The sequence below is a fragment of the Manis javanica genome, chromosome 15 (assembly GCF_040802235.1).
Source record: "Manis javanica isolate MJ-LG chromosome 15, MJ_LKY, whole genome shotgun sequence".
Lineage (NCBI taxonomy): Eukaryota > Metazoa > Chordata > Mammalia > Pholidota > Manidae > Manis > Manis javanica.
Window position 1 is genome coordinate 40210771 of NC_133170.1, and position 19415 is coordinate 40230185.

The following is a 19415-nucleotide window of genomic DNA, read 5'->3' on the forward strand; positions in this document are numbered from 1 at the left end:
ACAGTGACCATATTTGGTTTTCATTTTAGGAACAAATTCCTCCTCTCCTCATTTTTTCTTCCCTCAAGGCGTGTGAGGCTTGTAAATAAATGACGGCACAGAGGGGAGACTTCAGGAGATGCAGGTGGTCACTCATCTGAATTTCCTGAGCCCAGCATTGTATGAACTGTCCTCATACGCTTCAGACCATAGCAAAGTGAAGGAGGAAACAGAGTAATCGGATCAATGATGTCAACGAGCAACACTTCCAGCGAAGACCAAAACCTCACATTTCAATTAAAGATTGGGTGAGGAGTCTGCGTTTATAACTAAAATTTGTTTGCAGTTTTCTCCTTTCCTGGCTAGGTTAGAAATATCATATCATACACAAATAACAAATGTGAGAGACATTGGCACATCACTGGAACCTCATTTTCCAAGTCAAAATTCAGGATGTAAGGTCCAAAACCTTAAGAATATTTTAGAACCAGATGGTTTCAAAACATCTGACGTATGGCCCCTGCAGCTGTGACATGTCCACTTCCTCCCACCCACTCACCCCACAATTTCTTACCCTTCACAGGGCAGCCCCTAGTCTAGAATGTCCAGACTTCTTACACAGAATGACAGATGAAGCTGGCTTGGCCCCAGAATAAAATGGAGAAGTCTGAGAACACACTGCTCAGTCATTTGGGGAAGTGAGATGGAAAGACCCAGGGATGCACTCGGGGCCGCCCAGGTGCTGCAGTCTCAGGGCCCAGAGCAGCTACGGGAAGGGGCCCCAAAGCCCAGAGGCTTGGGCTCAAACTCAGTCCTCCCACTCAGCACCTGCCAGGCCACCTCGGCATGGACTCACCCTCTGAGCCGAGAGGAGGAATCTGTTCCTAAAATGAAAATCAAATATATTCCATGTAAAAGCTCCCATGTGTAACTCATGGGCAGCTAGGAACATGAGGGGCTATGGAACACATATGTCATCCAACTGCAAAACGACAGCATGCGCCCCAGGAGGCCAAGTTTACATAAAGCTGATGGACTGAACCCAATTCTCCTCTGACCGTCTTTGATGAGGAATAAGCTCAGCTCTAATGAGTTTCCTGGGTGATTTAAGCATAGACATTATGGTAAATTCAATGAAAAAAACCTCTCCTAAGGGGAGCCTATCTCCTCAAGTAAACTCTAAGGGGTTTACCTCGGAGGCACATATTTCTGTAGAATGCTTACATGAATTATCAGCAATAATCTAACTATAAAATAATCCAACTCCCTATATTCCTATTTTTTAATTAAAAAATATACACATACACACATACATACATAAACACATACACATATTTGTATGTATTTTTCACGACGGAAGTCAAGCTAAGTACCACTGTTTGTAATGATCTAACACACTGTAATCCGGTGGCCGGCTGCAGACATTAGCAGATGCTTCAGAAAAAAGAATACAGTCTTTCTGGCCAATTATACAATTACATAATACAGCCATGTTTACATTATCAAAGGGAGGCAGACCCAATTACCTAGCTACTCCAAATTAATAACCCCATTTGCCTCAATTATCTGGCAGGCAGGGTCTAAATAATCTGAGTAATTACTTCAATTCACTCAAATGGTATAGATTTGGCCTGTGAGTCCAGAAGTAATTTTTCCCTCCAGAGCACCTCTACCATCCATGAAACGCACAGCAGCAAATTCCCATCAGCTCCATCTGTAAGAGGATAAGCACATTCTCTTCATTGTCTGGCAGATTAAAATTTGTTATACTCAATAACGCAGTTCTGAAGTATTTTTTTTCCTGACAAAACCTCACAGCATGTAGAATTTTAGAGCTAGAAAGTACCAGCCAGGCAGAGGTCTGCAAGCAGCTACCAGCAGTGTCCGCCTGGAAATCCAGCACACGGGCCCAGAGCAGCTACGGGAAGGAGCCCCGAAGCCCAGAGGCCGGCTCAAGCTTGGCCCTCCCACTCAGCGGCTGCCAGGCCACCTCGGCAGGACTCGCCCTCTGAGCCCAAGACTGCTCCCCTGCACAAAGGCACCTGTCTTACAGAGGTGGTACTGGTGCTAGGACTTCAAAGGCCAAAGGTGAAAGGGCTTGGGAGTGGGAAATGCCCAGGGCTGGTGGTAGGGGTTGTGCCTGATGGAAGCAGAGAGGCAGGAACATACAGGAGACAAGGAGTACACGGATTTGGTTAGGAACAGGGCTCAGGGAAGTAAACACACTCAGCCTGGAAGTCCAGAGTGAGCCTGGACTCACTCTGGAAAGGGTCTCACCCCCAGTAACAGAATCTAGTGCAATTGTATTGTTTGCTTGTAAATAACATCTTCATCCATTCAGCACCCAATGTTTTCTCTGTGTCTCAGTTATGCTGAGACCTTTCACAGCTTCTTGAATCTGTGGGTTGACAGTTCTCATAACTTTGGGGAAATGCTTAGCCATTTTCTCTTCAAATACTGCTGCCCCACTGTCCCCTCTCTGCCCCGCTGTCCCCTCTCTCACCCCTCTCCCCTCTCCGCCCCGCTGTCCCCTCTCTTCTCCTGAGAACCCAGCTTATACATCTAAGACTCTCACTGCTTCCTACTTACTTGGGTTCTTTTGTACATGCTCCATTTTTTCCTTCTCTGAACTTCAGTTTGAATAATTCCTATTAATGTTTCTTCCAATTCACTGTTGTCTTCTGCTATATATGATCTTCTGTTAAACCCCCATTCTGGGGAGTTCTTTAAATTTTTTTCCACCAACAGAATTCCCACTGGATTCTTCTTTACAGAATCCAATTCTCTCTTGAAATTTTCCATCTTTTCATCTACTTTCTCCACTTAAAAAAATTCTTTTTCTTTTACTATTTTTTTTTAAAATAGTAATCACAATTATTTAAAAATAGCCTTTGCTAAATTTAGTAAATTCTGGATTACATGTGAGTCTATTATCTGTTTCCTCCTTTCTCTCTCTCTTTTTTTTGGGTCACACTGGCAGGCTTTAGTACTTTTTTATTAGTATCAGACATTGCGTATAAGAAATGGAAGAGACTTCTGATGAAGTCACCTTCCTCAAGAGATGGCTCTCTCTCCCTGTCTTCCTCCAGGCAGATGGAGTCAGGGTGGGGGGTGAAGTTGCGCGCCTGAACCCACAGTGGACGGTACGAGGCTCAGCTACCCCTGGGACCCGGCCCACAGGCTTCCCAGAGAGCCCACGGGGCTCATGGCGCCCCCAGCCCTTCCGACCTCCCGAAGCGGGTGCTGGACTCAGACCTTTATCTTAGCACCAAGACTGCTGAACGTTTCTTCTCCTCACCAGAGGGCTTTCTGATAAGCCTTTTAACCTTCCAGCCCATGCAGCTTCAGAATTTAGCAACTACCTTGACGGAGAGCTGATCCTGTATCTGAGACTCCTTGAGTCTCCACTCCAGTCCATGAGCCCACCGGATGCGCGGCCAGGTTCTCTTCCTCAGAGCCGCAATGAGCCATTCGGGCACAGCCTGGACTCCAGCCCACTGCGAGGCTCAGACCCAGGAATGCCCAGGCTTGTCGGCCCAGCTCCTCATTCTCGCCTGCCTGTTTTCTCAGCTTCCCCCAGTCCTCATTGTTTCACCACCTCTGAGACGCTTTCAAACAGGACTTGTGCGTGTATTTCATGCACTTCCCTTGTTCTTGACATCATGAGTTTGCCTCAAATTACTCAGTCTCACCCAGAAGCAGAAATCCCGCCTTTATATTTTTCAAAGTGCTTTCACTACAATAGTTAATCTTCCCCTTATAAACCTATGGGGTAAAACAGGGCAGTATTTATTTCCCTGATCTTTGGGCGGGCAGTTGGCAAGCTATGGCCTGCAAGCCAAGTCCAGCCCACTGCCTGTTTTTGTCAGTTTTTACTGGAACACAGCCAGCTCGCCATCATTGCCCAGGACTGCTTCTCCATCTCCACTCAGTACTTGTGCAAGGCTGTACTGCCCCAAAAGCCCAAATATTTACTATCTTTCCCTTTACAGAAAAAGTCTGTCAGACTCAGATACATTCAGTGACTTCCAAACCAATTTTAGAGAAAAGACTGCATTTAAGGTCTCTGGTCTTTATGCCAGCCACCTTATCACTTGCTTCATATCACAGTGATTTATTACAGCCATTTTTTAAGATTAACACAAGAAGGAGAGGGACAAGCTTGAACCAAACTGTCCCAGTATGGAAAAAGGAGGCATCCCAGCAAGGAAAATGAAGGGCCCTTCTGTCTTTGGAAAACTCAGGGAGTTTTAGCAGTCACCCTGGAAATCTGCTGAAACAAACAAAAGAAGGCAAGTATCCCAAGATGCTACTCTGAAGTAAGAGAGTTCTTAATGTTTCATAGGGATTTTTTTTTCGTTCTTCAGAAAATCAACATGTATGGCAGAACAATGAAAAGAATCCTGCAGAATGTTTTCCCTTTTTATCCATGTGATTGCTGAGAGGTTTCACCAGGGCAGTGCCTGAGCTAAGAGGAAAAGGGACCCCGGCAGAGGAAGACAACTCGGAGGGACACACTCGCAGTCACACACACGCACATCAACACATGATGAAACGGAACACTAAATAAAAATCTAACACAATTCCAGATTTAACAATGATCTGAAGGGAAAGCCATCTTCTTTTTTCTCCTCCTGTGCTTAATACAAGTACATGACAATTTGCTTCTTTTTAATAAAATCAAACAATCTGATAAGTGGTGCAATTTAGCAACCCATGTAAATTATAGATGCTAAAATTTCAGAATCATGAGATCACCAAATTAATACACACACGCAGACATGCAAGTGGCCGGCTGGGGCAGCTGGTCTTTTTCTTTTTACTACCTCCTATGTGGAAGGCTGTGCAGGGCACCTGTGCCTTCAGAGCCCTATTTCCCTAGGGAAAATGGATTTATGTCTGGAGAGGGTAAGGCAAGGTGTAGGGAGACCAATTTATAAAAGGGAAAGGCACATACCCTTAAGGGAACAGCACAGGATCCCCGGAGAGGTGAGGACAGTCAACACAGAAGGAAGGGCTCTCCGGGCTCCCTGGCAGGACTCTAAAGCTGCTGCTCCCAGGGCTCAGATGCCCCCAAAGACACAAAGGCAAAAGCAGAACTCAGTGAGCTTTTCCACAAGTAAGCCACTTAGAGGCCGATTGCCCAGTGCCACACTCACCCCTGAATTCTCCGTGGCTCCCAGTGCTCTGCGTGGAGTCCGAGCCCCCAAGGGCAGCACACAGGGCCCTCCACCCCGTGCCCCTCCCCAGACCCTCTGCCTGACCCACCTGCCCTGGTGACGACGAGCACGTCCAAACATGCCCTGTGCCAACCTGGCTGGCCCAGGCACAGTACTCTGCTCAAGGACCATGCTTCTACTTCAGAATGTGACATGAAAAGTTTTTTTTTCATTTATTTTAAAGACACAGTATCTATAAAATCCCTGTAGTCATTTATTGGTGGTAGTAAAAATACTGCTAAAATTACTGAATTATAAAGCTTGAGGAGCCCTCCCACATCCTCTACTCCAAATTCCTGTTTGTGGTTCATAAAGCCCAGGAAAGAAGCAGAGGGTGCTCTGTGCTCACTGATACTCACCACAAAGAAGGCAGTGGCCAGGGAACTGGTCATCCCCTCCTTTCCCCTGGGCCTGACCTCCAGCCCATACCTGATGTTCAAATAAAACACCAACCATCCTCAGAAACCAGCCCTCTTTATGGGGAGGAGCTTCCTCCCCCTGCTGATAGTTGAGAATTTCAGAAACATGTCCTTTGTCTGCCAAACAGGACTTCCAGCTCCATTATATATGCACACACACATGTGTACACACATGTGCATAACACATGCACACATGTATACACACACACACTCATCGCGGCTGAAGGCAAGGCAGGCAGTCCAGGGCTTCCTCTGAGTATCTATTAAACACAACACTGTCAACTATTAGCAGGGGTCTCTGAGCCTAAGGGACTTATGATGTAGCTGAGGAATGAACACACAGAAAGACATGAAATCTAACCGCTGTAACATATGGTATTATAAATGGTATCTTAAATATTAAATAAAGGTTATGAGAGCAAGGAGTTCAAGATCTTCAATATATAAAAGAGCTTTAAAAATTGGTAAGCAAAATTGATGGATCCCAATAGAAAATAAGCTAAAGACAAAAACCAGCTACTTGTTTTTAAAATACAAATGATTAGTAACCGTATGTTTTTAAAGTTCTACTTGGCTAGTCAGCAGAGAAATGCCACTCAGGAAGGAAAGGGCTCAGGGAAACAAGATTTCTGTGGCTTCCTGTGGGCAGACATCTCAGAAAAAGCCTTGTCCTCCTTTGCATAGTAAGTCCTCCTGGGACTTAGTAAATGTTTGGTGAGCCCAGAGGGAATGAATGAAAGCATACCTTTGTTGTTTACAAACTGCCATCCCTGAATGTGCATGCCCATCTTCCCAGAAGGGAGTGGGTCCACTGAGTCAAGGCTGGCCTTGTGACTTGCCTTATCAAGGTCAGGTGGCCAAAGTGATGCTGTGCCATCTCCAGGCCTAGGCCTAGAAGCTGGGCAGCGTCCAGCTCACCCTCTTGGGATCTGGCTCAGGCCAAACGACTGAATGGTGAGACTTGTGGAGACAGCCGGGCCATGGGGAGGGGTACGGGGATGCACCCACTGACAGCCAGACCACAGGGAGGGGTACCGGGATGCACCTGCTGACAGCCAGGCCATGGGGAGGGGTACAAGGATGCACCCACTGACAGCCGGGCCACGGGGAGGGGTACTGGGATGAGCTCGCTGACAGCCGGGCCACAAGGAGGGGTACTGGGATGAGCCCGCTGACAGCGGGGCCACGGGGAGGGGTACCGGGATGAGCCCGCTGACAGCCGGGCCACGGGGAGGGGTACCGAGATGAGCCCGCTGACAGCCGGGCCACGGGGAGGGGTACCGGGATGAGCCCGCTGACAGCCGGACCACGGGGAGGGGTACCGGGATGAGCCCGCTGACAGCCGGGCCACGGGGAGGGGTACCGGGATGAGCCCGCTGACAGCTGGGCCACGGGGAGGGGTACCGGGATGAGCCCACTGACAGCCGGGCCACAGGGAGGGGTACAGGGATGAGCCCGCTGACAGCTGGGCCACGGGGAGGGGTACTGGGATGTGCCCGCTGACAGCCAGACCATGGGCAGGAGTAGTGGGATGCGCCCACTGACAGCCGGACCACGGGGAGGGGAACTGGGATGCGCCCGCTGACAGCTGGACCACAGGGAAGGGTACTGGAATGCGTACACTGACAGCCAGTACCAACTGCAAGACACTTGAGTGCAGCCGTCTTGGGCCTTCCAGCCAGGCTCCCGACCTCAGATCATACCCTAGGGAGCAGAGAACTGCCCTGCAGAGCCCAGCCACACCACAGACTCCTGCAAAATGAGGCCTTGTTAAGCCACCAACTTCAGGGTAGTATGTGACTCAGGAAAGACAATGAAACAGTGTGTGTCCAGTTCTTTCTAGCCAGTGAGTTGACTGACATGAATCAAGACAGTAAGTATGGACAGAGGGAGGGAGGAAAAAGGGAGCTGCTCAGATCAAAGGGGGGCTCGGGAGGAGGCAAAACGGCCAGCCTCAAGGCCACCCTCACTCATTAGGGTGGAGCAGAATGCATCAAGAGCAAATTTAGTCTTGTGTGTGGGGAGATGCACAAAGCAAAGCAGTAAGGGTTTCAGGCAGAAGCCCACTCCTGAGCTCACAGCCTGGGAGGGGGACTGCAGCAGGAACAGGGCTGAGTGGTGAGGAGAAAGATGCTGGAATGAAGAATCAGTGCTGTCCTGCTGACCCCAGATCAATCCCTCAGCAAGCTGGTCCATGCATGATTGGCATCTTCCCGTCATAAATCAAGCCTGCCGGACCCAAAGATGAGAGCATTTAGGAAGTGCTCACTCAAAGCCCGGAGTATCGCGGGGGCGCCTGCAGCATCAGCTGGTAACACAGAGAGATCTCTTCCCAGAGCGCAGCTGGCGATGCCTTGGTGCACCCTGAGCTTTCTAGAAATTCTGTCAGCTTAATTTATGTGGCTCAGAACTCATTCCCTTTCAGGTGACAAGGGTATCTTTTATCTTTTTCATTTGGAAACTCATCTTTAGGATTTTCAAACCCTTGCTGTCATTAATTTCTGATGTATTATGTTCTGTCTGGAGTTGCCTGAAGATCAGCAAGGCTCCTTCAGATGCTGTCTGCCCCCTGTGGCTGCTGACAACGCCCCCACTCGAGACCCAGCCTCTGATCCTGACAGCACTGATGGGACCAGGGGCGCATTTCCCCTCTTCCATGGTGCTTTCTCTTCCAAGCCACTAAAATCCTTTCAGATTTTTTTTTGTACTTTTTTCTTTATATTAGAAACTTAAAGCATAAGTCAGCCCAAGGAGAGTGATGAGGCAGAGAAAAGGCTAAATAAGCACTGCTTCATATACAACCTGGCATTTGAAGTAAAAACTTTACTCAGAAAAAGGAAGGCTAAAATCAGAGCTCAGATTAAAAATGGCAAGGAAACTGCAACTAGCTGAAGCCCATTCAAGACGAGCCAATTATCACCAATTGTAACAGACAACTTCTAGAGGTCCCAATGCCCTAGTACAATGAAGCAATTTAATCTTTATAACTGAGACAGAAAATGCCACAGAACATAGCCTGCGCCAGAACAGGGTGGACCCATGAAGGCAGGTGGGCAGCAGTTTCTACACTGGCAAGAGGCAGGTCCATTCTCCCACTGCTCAGCTTGCCTGAGCTGCCCCCGACAGCAGGCCACTCAGGTGGAGTTTCCTTTGGCAAAAGGCCACTGACAACCCCTGAATGCCCTGCCTACTCCAGGTCCAAGTAAGCCAAGGGCACAGCTTCTGAAGTCAGGCACCTAGGTTCAAACTCTAGTTGTGCTAATCCCTAGCAGTTTTCCCATCAGTAAAAGGGGTATAAACACTACAAACCTCACAGAATGCTAAAGGGATTAAATGAGTTGAAAGCTGTGAAGGGTTTCCAACGGTGCCTGGTGTATAGGAAATGCTGAGATGTGGTGATTATTAAGTACTCCAGACCAGTATCATCATTATTAGTATTTCACAAGCACTAGAGTTGCCGCAAGCAGCCAGTTGTGAGGCTGCTACACTCATCCAAGCAGGACATACCTGGGCACAGGAATGCAGAAAGCAGACACTGAGGCATCGCAAAGGCAGGTCTAGGCCTACAACAAAGGCCTGGGGCAGCAGGTAGGGCCTAGAGGTGTGGAGCAGTGCTCCAGGTGTGCCAGGGAGTGAGAGAGCAGGGTGCACACAGGCAGAGGAGGGGACCGGGAGGCAGGGCGGACAACTGGGTCAGAGACCCTCCCTGACGTCCAGGGAGGATGGCCCTGGGCCTCGCAGATGCTAGTTCTCTTTGAACATAAAGTGTTTCCTTCTCCCCTCTTCCCACATCAACACCGACTGGATGTAGAGCCTAGGCCAGCCCCAGGGGAAGATGGGACAATGAATCACAGAAAATACACCCTGAGGACTCTTTCTGTTGACACAGAGACACTTCTTAAAGGTCTGATCTGTACCAGATACTTCAGACATGTTATCTCATGTCACCCTGACAATGACCCCACGTTGCTATGGGCCCAGAAAGGCTAGGTGACTTGCTCCAGATAACAGGGTTAGCAAGAAGCACAGTGAAGTGTGAACCTGGACCTGTCAGAGACTCTGAACATGCTCTGTCCACTGCTCACTGGAACACCTGCCCCACCTGAGCACCAGTTCATCAGCACCAGCAGAAGGGCCTCAGGCTTATTTTCAGTGGCAGTGAAGAAGTTCCCCTTGGACCATGGCTACACCAATTCACGTGAGCAGAGAGGCAGGTGGGGAGTGAAACAAACGAAGAGGACCAGCTACAGAGCCAGAACCTTGTATTCAGTCACTAAGGACAAGCTCAGAGATGAGACCCCTCAGGGTCTTCATGTGTCTGTCTCTACTTCTGTATAGCTAAAGAGCTCCTTTCAGCCTGACCCTCCTGCAGATGCCAACTATAAGCTCTGGAAAAAAACAAAAACCTGTCTGAGGGCACTGGAGGGTGAGCCACGGCAGGCAGATTCTGGAGGGGACTGAGTACTTGGAAGAAGGTACTGAATGAGGAAGTTTGTTTATGGCTCTTGGCCCAAAAGCAAGTCCTCATCTCTACCACAGGGGAAGCTAAACCTCAGACAGAAACCCACATTCTTACTGGCTTGGAAAAACGGAAGACAGAATCCAGGGCAACTTCAGCTGCTGCAATACAAAGGGGGAATCCCAGAAAGAAGAAAGTCAGAGAGGGGGAGCCTCAAATTCTGCATATAAACTCTATCCAAATCTTTAACTGACCCCTGAACCATGCACCATGGTATTGCATGGTACAACTAGCCCAGCTAAGGCTGGAAGAGCAAACTGAGATTTGACCCACCCAAGAGACAGAGTTTGCAAATGGAGTCCATTTACATAAATTGCCTGCTAAACCAAACAGAAAACATCAACACTCTTCAGAGGAATATAACAGAATCCAGAGTTTTCACACCTCACAGTGACAATGTCCAGGATATAATCCAAAGTTATTCCAAAATGTGAACTAAAACGTGACTCGTTCTCAAGGAAAAAGGCAATCAATGAAGATCAAGCCCAAACTAACTTGGAAGTTAGAATTATCAGAAAGGATTTTAAAGCAACTATTATAACTACATTCAATATCTCTACAATCTACCTCACAGAGTTGCTCAAAGCTAAAGTAAGGTCAGGAGAGAAAAAGTGCATTAAAAATGGTCACATATATTAGACCTACAAAATAAAAATACAGGTGATCCCTACTTTTCTTGTTTGTGGTCAGAAACCATACCATAAGGCAAACTATTTTAATATGTGTCATCTTTCTTCCAGGAACAAGTTTGTTTCAAACACTAAATTTCTGATCAAAACCCTGTTTTTAAATAAATCACACAATGTGTTATTACAAATCAAAGCCTATAATGCCTATTTGACTCTATAAATCATTTTAATAAGTGAAATTGGGCCATACATCACAGCCTATTTTATGCAAAGGGAGAGGACAGGGTGGCTACCATGGTAGGCTGAGAGGTCAGACAGCCTGGGCCTCATGACGTCAAAGTGTGTCTCCCTCAATGAGCTGCCTACTGTCTTGTATCTGCCTCACAGAACTGGTGTGAGAATCCATCTTCAAGGCCTATGCGGTGACTTGGTACACAGTCAAGTGCTGGATAAGCAGAGGTGAGAGAGGGGAGGTGCCCAGACCAGCATCACCCAGCTCGCTAATTACAGAGCTGGGGGCAGGATCCAGATCCATTCATCCTTCTGTTTTAAGTCACTTCTTCATCAGACTTTCTAGATAGGCAGAAACATGCTGTAAATTGATTATTCCAAGGTCCTTAAGTATTGTGAAATGTGCAAAAAATGTAAAAAGCACTCTGCAATTTCACAAATTTGGTCAACACCTATGTTTAAAAACTAGAATATTTTATTTTTAAACTTCAAAAAAAATTCCTTTGCATTTGAAAGGTTTTATGATGTGGTTAGAAGGGCACCATCCTTTTTAAAAGGTGACCCTGGGAAATTTACAAGAGTAGAGTGCCTTTTTTCTCCGATCACTTTCATGGGCGCTCAGCACTCACCCTACACATAACCACTGGCAGCATCTTGCTGCAAGGATCTCCTCCCAGGCTGCAGTGCCGGGAGCCCGGGCACCTCCTGATTACAGCACCTCCTGCTCCTGAATTTTTGCTTCCCAATTCCGTAATAGCTGATGCAGCATTAAGAAGTACAACCTATTAAAAAAACAACTGCCTAGGAATTTAAGAGGGCAAGTCACATTTCTTTGCCTGAATGGCATGAGGTATGTTATAACTTTTTGAAATTTAGGATTTTGCCTTTTAAAAAAGCACCAAGTGTTGAGACAGGGAGCCACTCAGAGAGGTGACGTGTCTTTGTAGCCCTCCTCCTTTCTCTAACTAGGTACAGGGCCCAAGAAATGAAATACTGGAATTCTTTAAACACTAGAATATGGAAGCGACTGCAATCGTCCACACACGTAGACACCTGAGCCAGGAGACTCTGTCCCAGGCATCATTTTATGAGAAGAAATTAGAGCCTTAAAAAATATTTCAAAACAAGATCCCAATCAAACAACGGAGGCCAGAAAGAGGACAGGAGCACAAAGAAACACAGAGGTCTCGGCAAATCCTGGCAGGTGTGTGGTGGGGGGCTCGTGGGAGGTGTGGGTGAGAACTCAGCCAAGATGTTCTGGAAGGGCAGGGAACACCAGCCTGCAAGGGACACATGGAACCTCAGCGAGGCAGGGACGGTGCTGCGTGCTTCCCAGTCCAGGAGCATGCGACTTCCTACTGAAAGAGGTGGGCTGTGTCCCAGCACATCATGCTGTGGCCTGTCCTCCTGATTACACAGGAGTGGCGTCTGAAGCTGAATGATTGACATAGGCTAAATGGCCAAAATCTGAGGAATGAGGTCAAGCAGGGCCCTGGTGACACCATGAGTTGCCAAGAAATCTGGATCCTTCCAGGGGCTGGTGCCACCAGGCTGATTGGCCCTGGACGGGCTCTCTCCACCCATGGCCTCAGCTCCTCCTCTGCGCAGGGTCCCACGTGGACGGGGTGACCTGAGAGGCCCCTCTCCCTTCTCAGTGTAGCTGGGAAATCACTGGTGGCTGTAAACATCCTCACTGATGGCAACCATTTTCTGCTACGTGCGAGCACATGCACGCACAGATGCTCATCTGAGACTGCCATCACCCGTACTCCTGTAGTAGAATCAGGTCAGCGCCACTGGCCAGAGCTCCCCAAACTCGGCGAGACGCCACAGCACCAGGACATGGGGCTACTGTACGGCACCAAATTCCTACAATTGAGCATTTTCTTATTACACCTGCTGATGAACCCGTAAGACTAAGAGTTCCTATTACCAAACGATTAAGTAAGAGCCACATTCTGGTGAGTGCTCGACTAACACACAGCATTACTGTTTTCCCCAACCCAGGGCTTCTACCTCAGACGGGGAGCTTCTCCTCAAAAAAAGTGTCTCCTTTTCTCTGCCCATCCCTGTCCTCAGGGGCACCCAGCCCTCCCGCCCCCCTCAGACTGCCCCCACCCCCAGTGAACTCTGACTCTCCTCGGGAGTCCCCACTGTCCTCCTGGCAGGGCTGGGCCACATTCCACACTGTCCCGCCCCACACTGACCCACCCAATGCGGTGAATCACCATCCGTCAGACACATGAATGGGGCCAGAGAACAGGACCAGTTAGGAGAAACAACTTCATTTTGCAGATGAAAGGAAGAAGATCCAAAGAATTATTTCAATCATTTAAATCATTTCTGTCTTGGGCAGTAAATCCTGTCGGGCCTTCATGTACAGACTCTTCTTTGACTCTTCTTTGCATTTGTTATAATAAAAGTAGCTACCATTTACTGAGCCTAATCTGCCCAATGCCGAGCCTGCTAACCTCATTCAATCCTAACAGTCCCACCATTTTACAGATGAGGAACTGAGATTCAGAGGCGCTGAGTAAGTCACTCAAGATCACAGAAGAAATAGATCTCCTACCAGGTTTGCAGGCCTCACCCCAGACTGGTGCCCCACCAAAATCCACGCTTTTAATCACTCTCCCATAGCTATTCCCCAACGTGCAGAGTGATGAGCAGGTAAATAGCTGCTGATTAGTTAATGCTGCTATTTGCTCTCCTCCCTCCAAGATAAACACAGGCCGATCCTGGGGCCCTGAGAAAGATGCCAGCACACCCCTGGGAAGCCAGCCAGCCCCATGGCAATGAGTGATGCTGGAGACAATGGACTGGGCATCTCAGGGCATCTGAAGGGCATCATGAAGCACCCAAGAAGAGGTGAGGAAAGAAACAGGCTTCCATCCTGTGTAATTTTTCAACTACTTACTCATGAAGCAGTGCAGTGGTAAAATCAAGAGAGCCTTAGCCACCACTGTTTGCAAAATTCTGTAGTAGTTAAAAAAGAAAAGGCACCATTTATTAGTCCAACATTCCCATGGCACCAAGTGGGAGACAAAATCCTGACAAGTTGAGCGTTCACTCATTCAGGATGAGGAATATAAGCTGAATCAATTCTATTTTTTTACAGCCAGAATACACAGTTCTCGCAGTTAAGGAGTGGAAATATGAATGGCTCCCCTTAACCCTAATGACAGAACTTTTGGATCTGCTGGTATGAAGGTCTTGGTACCCAAGGGAGAGCCTCCACCGATGGCACAGCGGGGGTCTCAGTCATCTGGAAGCTGAGGTTGCTCTGGCCATTCCAGATCACAAATGCCACAGAAACAAATGGCTAAGAAGGTGGTGACTACTGATGGGGTGAGTGATCCTGATTTCCAAGGAGAAATTAGATTGTTGCCCTAAAATGGGCCCCAGGGGGCATCTCTGGAGCACCTCTTGGTACTTCCATGTCCAAGACTAAATATTAATGGGAAACTAAAGCAACAGAGAGAGAGAGAGAGAGAGAGAGAGAGAGAGAGAGAGAAAGAGCATGTGCACCACTAAAGATGCAAATTTCTAGATCATGCCACCAGGAAATGAGCTCCAGCCAGGTGAGCTGTTGGCTGAGGGCAAGTGTCAAGTCCCTGCAGTGAAGGCATCCGTATCGGAGCAGTGCTGATTCCTCTCCTGGTTCCACCAGCCCTATCTAATATTGTGTCCTGAAGACTGAACTAGAAAATTCATATTTCCTCTTTTTGGTGAGGGAGAGAGAACACTGAATGAAGAGAAGAGCAGTCACACCTTGTTAGGCAAAATCATAGCTGTTCTGTTGTTATGTCAGATTAAAAGGGCAGAGGCTGTATGAAGGCTTAGAACGTGAAGGGGTGGGCTGTGCTAGTCATTTGGGTGCTGTCCCTCGGGTCGCTGTACCCCACCTCTAGACCCAGACTGTGTTGTGAGCTACTGCTCTGCTCCTCTGCCTGCTGACTTCCTATCAGATTCTGCCATGAGCTCCAGGCGGCAACCCCGTGGCAGGAGAGGGGAGAGGGGCCTCCTTCTGCTGTTGGCAGCACCTCCTCCTGTGGCGGGAGCTGGTTCCCACCTCCGGCATTGTCTGATGCTCCCAAAAGCAGCCTCACATATCTCAGCCATAGATGCCGAGGACAGAGCAGTTAATGAGACAGAAACAGCGTCTGTCCTCAAGGTGCTTAAAGCCTGCAGGGGAGGAAACACTGAGAAAATAGGAAATTGTGATCCCTGTTGTGAAAATATACAGGTTTCTCTGAGCACTTATCACAGATGGTCTGGGGACGATGTCAATGGATGGTTACATCTGGGGTTTCTGGCTACTGGCACAAATACATAAAGTAATTGCACCAAACCACATTTGCAGGTTCAACTAAGACTGTGTTACCTGCCTGAACTCAATACACTTTAAAGAAGGCTAGTGTGCATGCACATCCATGGATTTTTAAGTTATTCTGAATAATGAAGATTTTAGATTAATCATTCAGTCACTTAACAAACACCCTGAACACTAAGGCTCTGAGGGTTCAGGAGTAAACAAAGCAAAGTGATACCCTCGTGGAGCTCATATGATGAATGGGGACACCATAAGTAACAACAGAGCAGTAAAACAGTATGATTTCATATAATGACAAGTTCCATGAATAAAGTAAGGCAGGGAATGGAGGTTGAAAGTAAAAGGGATGAGGTGAGGGGCTGTTTTACATGGGATGGTAAGAGAAGGCTTGGGAAGGTAGTTTTAAGCAGAGATGGGATGAGGGGAGGAAGTGGGCTGGAAGAAGGTCTGGGAGCAGCGCCTTCCACAGAGCTCGTAAAACCACCGGGGAGGAGCACCCTGGCTTGTCACCTAACAGGACCTTGAGCACAGCCACTGGGAAGGAGCTGCCCACACAGGAGAGCTGTCTGCTTGTCTCTGGCAGATCCTACAGTCAGGCATAGCTCGGTGGTTGAGTGCACGTCCCCACTCTGTTGTGTGGTTATTTTCCTTTATTTCCAATTTACATTGCAAGCTGGAAAGAAATGAATTACATCCCCCTGGGTTTCTCTGTTCCATACAATTAAGAAAAGCTATTTCTTAGTCACAAGGCAGATGACGACACCAAGATTTCCTATTTTCTCTCTGCAGGGAGGCTGTCATCACTCAATATTAATTGATCCTACTTTTCATCCATAAAACAGGGATTGAAACAAAATATTGGTCACAAAAATGACAACTATTACACTATTAAGGTAAATTATTAATGGGTCTCAAAAAAGCTCCCTCCTGTTCCAATGGCATCAACTGCCTCAACTCTTATGTTGCTTCTTTAATGGGGAAAAAATGAGTAAATTATTATATTCTGGATAAATCACCAGTGCCTATCTCATTTAAGGTTGCCAGAGATTTTCCACCATTTCATCACAACTAGGGACACACAGAAAGGGTGTAATATATCTTGGGTTCTCAGCAGGAGAACATGTCAATCAAATGCAGTTTTATTTTCCTGCAGGAGAGCAGACATAATGAAAACAGCAAGAAGACACAAGAAACTTAAATATTGAGGAGAGCGAGTATCATTTATATATATTTTTCTTTCCCTAGACAAAAAAACTGATGCTTATTTTTAGAGTAGAAAACTGAATTAGAGGATTCTAGTTTAAGAAAGAGAAAGAAAGAAAGGAAAAGAAAATCCAGCTGTATCTATAAACAGCCCACAATGACCTGGGGACATTTGGGAAGAGCTGAACGGTTGTACCACATTATTACTGACAGGGGTGACCAGATGCCGGCATTAGTGAAGAACAATTACCAAATTCAAGAGCAGGCACTGGAAGCCCATCTCTTCCAACTCCTTCTGGGTCATTTATTGATCTAAGTGGTAAGACTTGTGGAAGGGTAACCACAAGGCATTTGCATCTTATGTTTAAATGTCACAAACCTTGACTTTCACAGCTGGAGACCAGGCTTAGCAGTCCACATCTAGGCTGATGAGTAACTGCGGTCAAAGCAGAAGGCTTTTCTTAAACACACAATTTAGTCTTGAGAAGAAATGTGCTCCGCTCAACAAGGCCTATGGCATGAAATTAAGCAGCTGCCATGAACATGGCTCTTGGCACTAAAGAAAGGATGAACAGGGAGAAAGGACAGTGATCATTTGCTTCCAGACTGGCAGGCCACTGTAAGGATCACTCTTGCTGATGGCCTTTAAGGGATGCATGTACCCTTCCCCTAGGTGCCATGTGTCAGCTGCCCCTTCCTCTGGAAAACTGCCCTCAGCCAAATCAGAGCCACCTGATTTAAGAGGTTTAAGAGTCACAAAAGCTACCAATGTGGCCCCTTCTTTCTACTCACTGTGGCAGAAACTGTGGATTTTGTCAAGTAAAACCCATTCCTATTTCCTTTAAGCTAGTCTTCCTCAAATATAGAGGCTAGAAGCCAAAAACAACATTTTCCATTTATAAATGAGGAAACGAAGGCACAGAGAGGTAAAGTGACTTCCACAAGATCACACAGCTAAAATAAGTGGCACAGCCAGAATTTTAAGTCTGGCTTGAGGGTCTCTGCTCTCAACTATTCCACAATGCTGCCTTTCATGGAGGAGCAAGACTTTTAACATAAACTGCCTGTATTAGTTACCTAATGATATGTAACAAATTACTCCAAAATTTGGCACCTTAATATAACAAACATTTATTACTTCAAAGTTCCTGTGAGGCAGGAATCTAGGTGAGCTTAGCTGATGCCTCCAGCTAAAGGCTTGTCATGAAGTGGTATCGGGCATCCATCAGGGCCAAAGGACATCAAGGCTCTGCTGGGGCAGCCTACTTCCAAGTTCATGCGCACGGATGCGACAGGACTAGGGTCCCCCAGGGCTGCTGGATAAGGGCACAGGTCCTCACTGGCTGTGAGCAGGAGGCCTCCCCAGGTTCCTTTGCGTGGGTCTCTCCATCGGGCGTTTCACGGCATCTGGCCTCCCTCAGAAAGAGTGAGCAAGAGGGAGTCCATGATGGAAGCCACAGTCTTCTTGCAACCCAGTCTTAGAAGTGACAGCCCATCACTTTTGCTGACCCCTATTCACTGGAAGCAAGTCACTAGGTCCTCCCACATTCAGGGGAAGCAGACGACACATGGGTGTGAACACCAGGAGTCAGGAGCTGCTGGGGGCCACCTTGGAGGGAGTCTACCAGGCCGCTCAGCGTCACACAACTAATAAGCAGAAAAGTTTGGTTTAAAGTTGTTTTTAACCTCAATTAACTTGGCTGCCAAACCCAAGTCCTGTCCAGGACTCCAACGTGCCTCCCAGGCTGGAGAACCACACCTTGGCTAGTCCACCTCTCTGGGGCCTTGACCCCCACCACCCACCTCAAGCCACCTCTCGCTTCTCACTTTATAACAAAGAAAGGAAAGGAAATTAGGAGGATGGATGAGATTTATTGGATATTAATCATTTTGGTTTCTTACTGCGAGCTTCCATTTATATGAAATTTGCACTAAGAAACCACTGAGTGGAAATAAGAGTAAGTTTTTGTTTTAATTTACAGATTCCAGATTGGCAAGTGATAAGAAAAGGAGTGGTTGGACCACCAGTTTGGGGGACAAAGCCAGGCAAACCAGAAAGTTCTCAATGCTTCTCCCCATTCCTGGTCATGTTCCGGGCTGTTTTCATCCCAGGCTGCTAGAAGACACAGTGGGAACTTGCCTTTCTCAAGCTTCATCTCCCCGGAGCCAAACAGACCACTCCTCACCAAGAAAGCTGTGGCCAGACTGAGAGCATGGGAGCAATGTCCAGGGCGTCCTGGGGGCATCTGTTAAGTCCCCAGGACCTCGCCCTGTGGGCATGAGCAGCCCAGACAGGTCCTTCACCCCAGGAAGCTGGTCTGATGGAAGCACTAACCCAGAGGTCTTCCAAGCTACGGTTTGGTGGGCCTGGAGATCAGACCTGCTCTGGGATTTCCAGGGCTTTCCTGAGCCCGCCAAACAGTAGGCGAATCTCCAGCCACGTAGGGCCTGCCAGGTTAGAGATAAATCATGGTAAGGCCAGGCACATGCTTTTCCAAAGTAACACACAGACACTGTGAAGGCTGTGCCCACTTGGGACTGGTTTCCAGATGTGCGAAAACAGATGCTGGGCTGGGATGTTCATGATGTGAAATTGGGCGGCATGTATTAGGTGCTGGTTCCTACACTGAGAGGCCTCACCACCTTGTTCACCTCTGCTTGCCCAGCCTGGAGCCTGAGAAAGAGCAGCTAATTAGTAAATACCCAGTGAATTAATTTTATTGAATAACCTTGTCAGACAAGATGGCACTCCGCATTAAGCAAAGACCACTCCATCAAGCAGTCAGCCTCCTTAGGAACATATTCTCAATCTCGCAGCCAAAGCAGCATTCATTCCACACTGTGCCATGCCGTGTTCATGTTTACTAAGCACCTCAGAATCTA

At 47.6% G+C, this 19415-nt stretch overlaps 1 protein-coding gene across 5 annotated transcripts in view; it reads right to left on the reverse strand.

Annotated features, from left to right (window-relative positions):
- Window positions 1-19415, reverse strand: part of RFTN1 (raftlin, lipid raft linker 1) — a 215004-nt gene that overhangs the window by 167834 nt on the left and 27755 nt on the right. Inside the window, exon 1 of one of the 5 annotated variants that reach the window (XM_017668834.3) lies at window positions 3342-3465. The exons of the other annotated variants lie outside the window; for them this stretch is intronic. Coding sequence (XP_017524323.3) covers window positions 3342-3450 — 109 coding nt within the window. The 5' untranslated portion in view covers window positions 3451-3465. Of the gene's footprint in view, window positions 1-3341; window positions 3466-19415 lie in introns of those variants that run through there. 5 annotated transcript variants of the gene reach the window in all.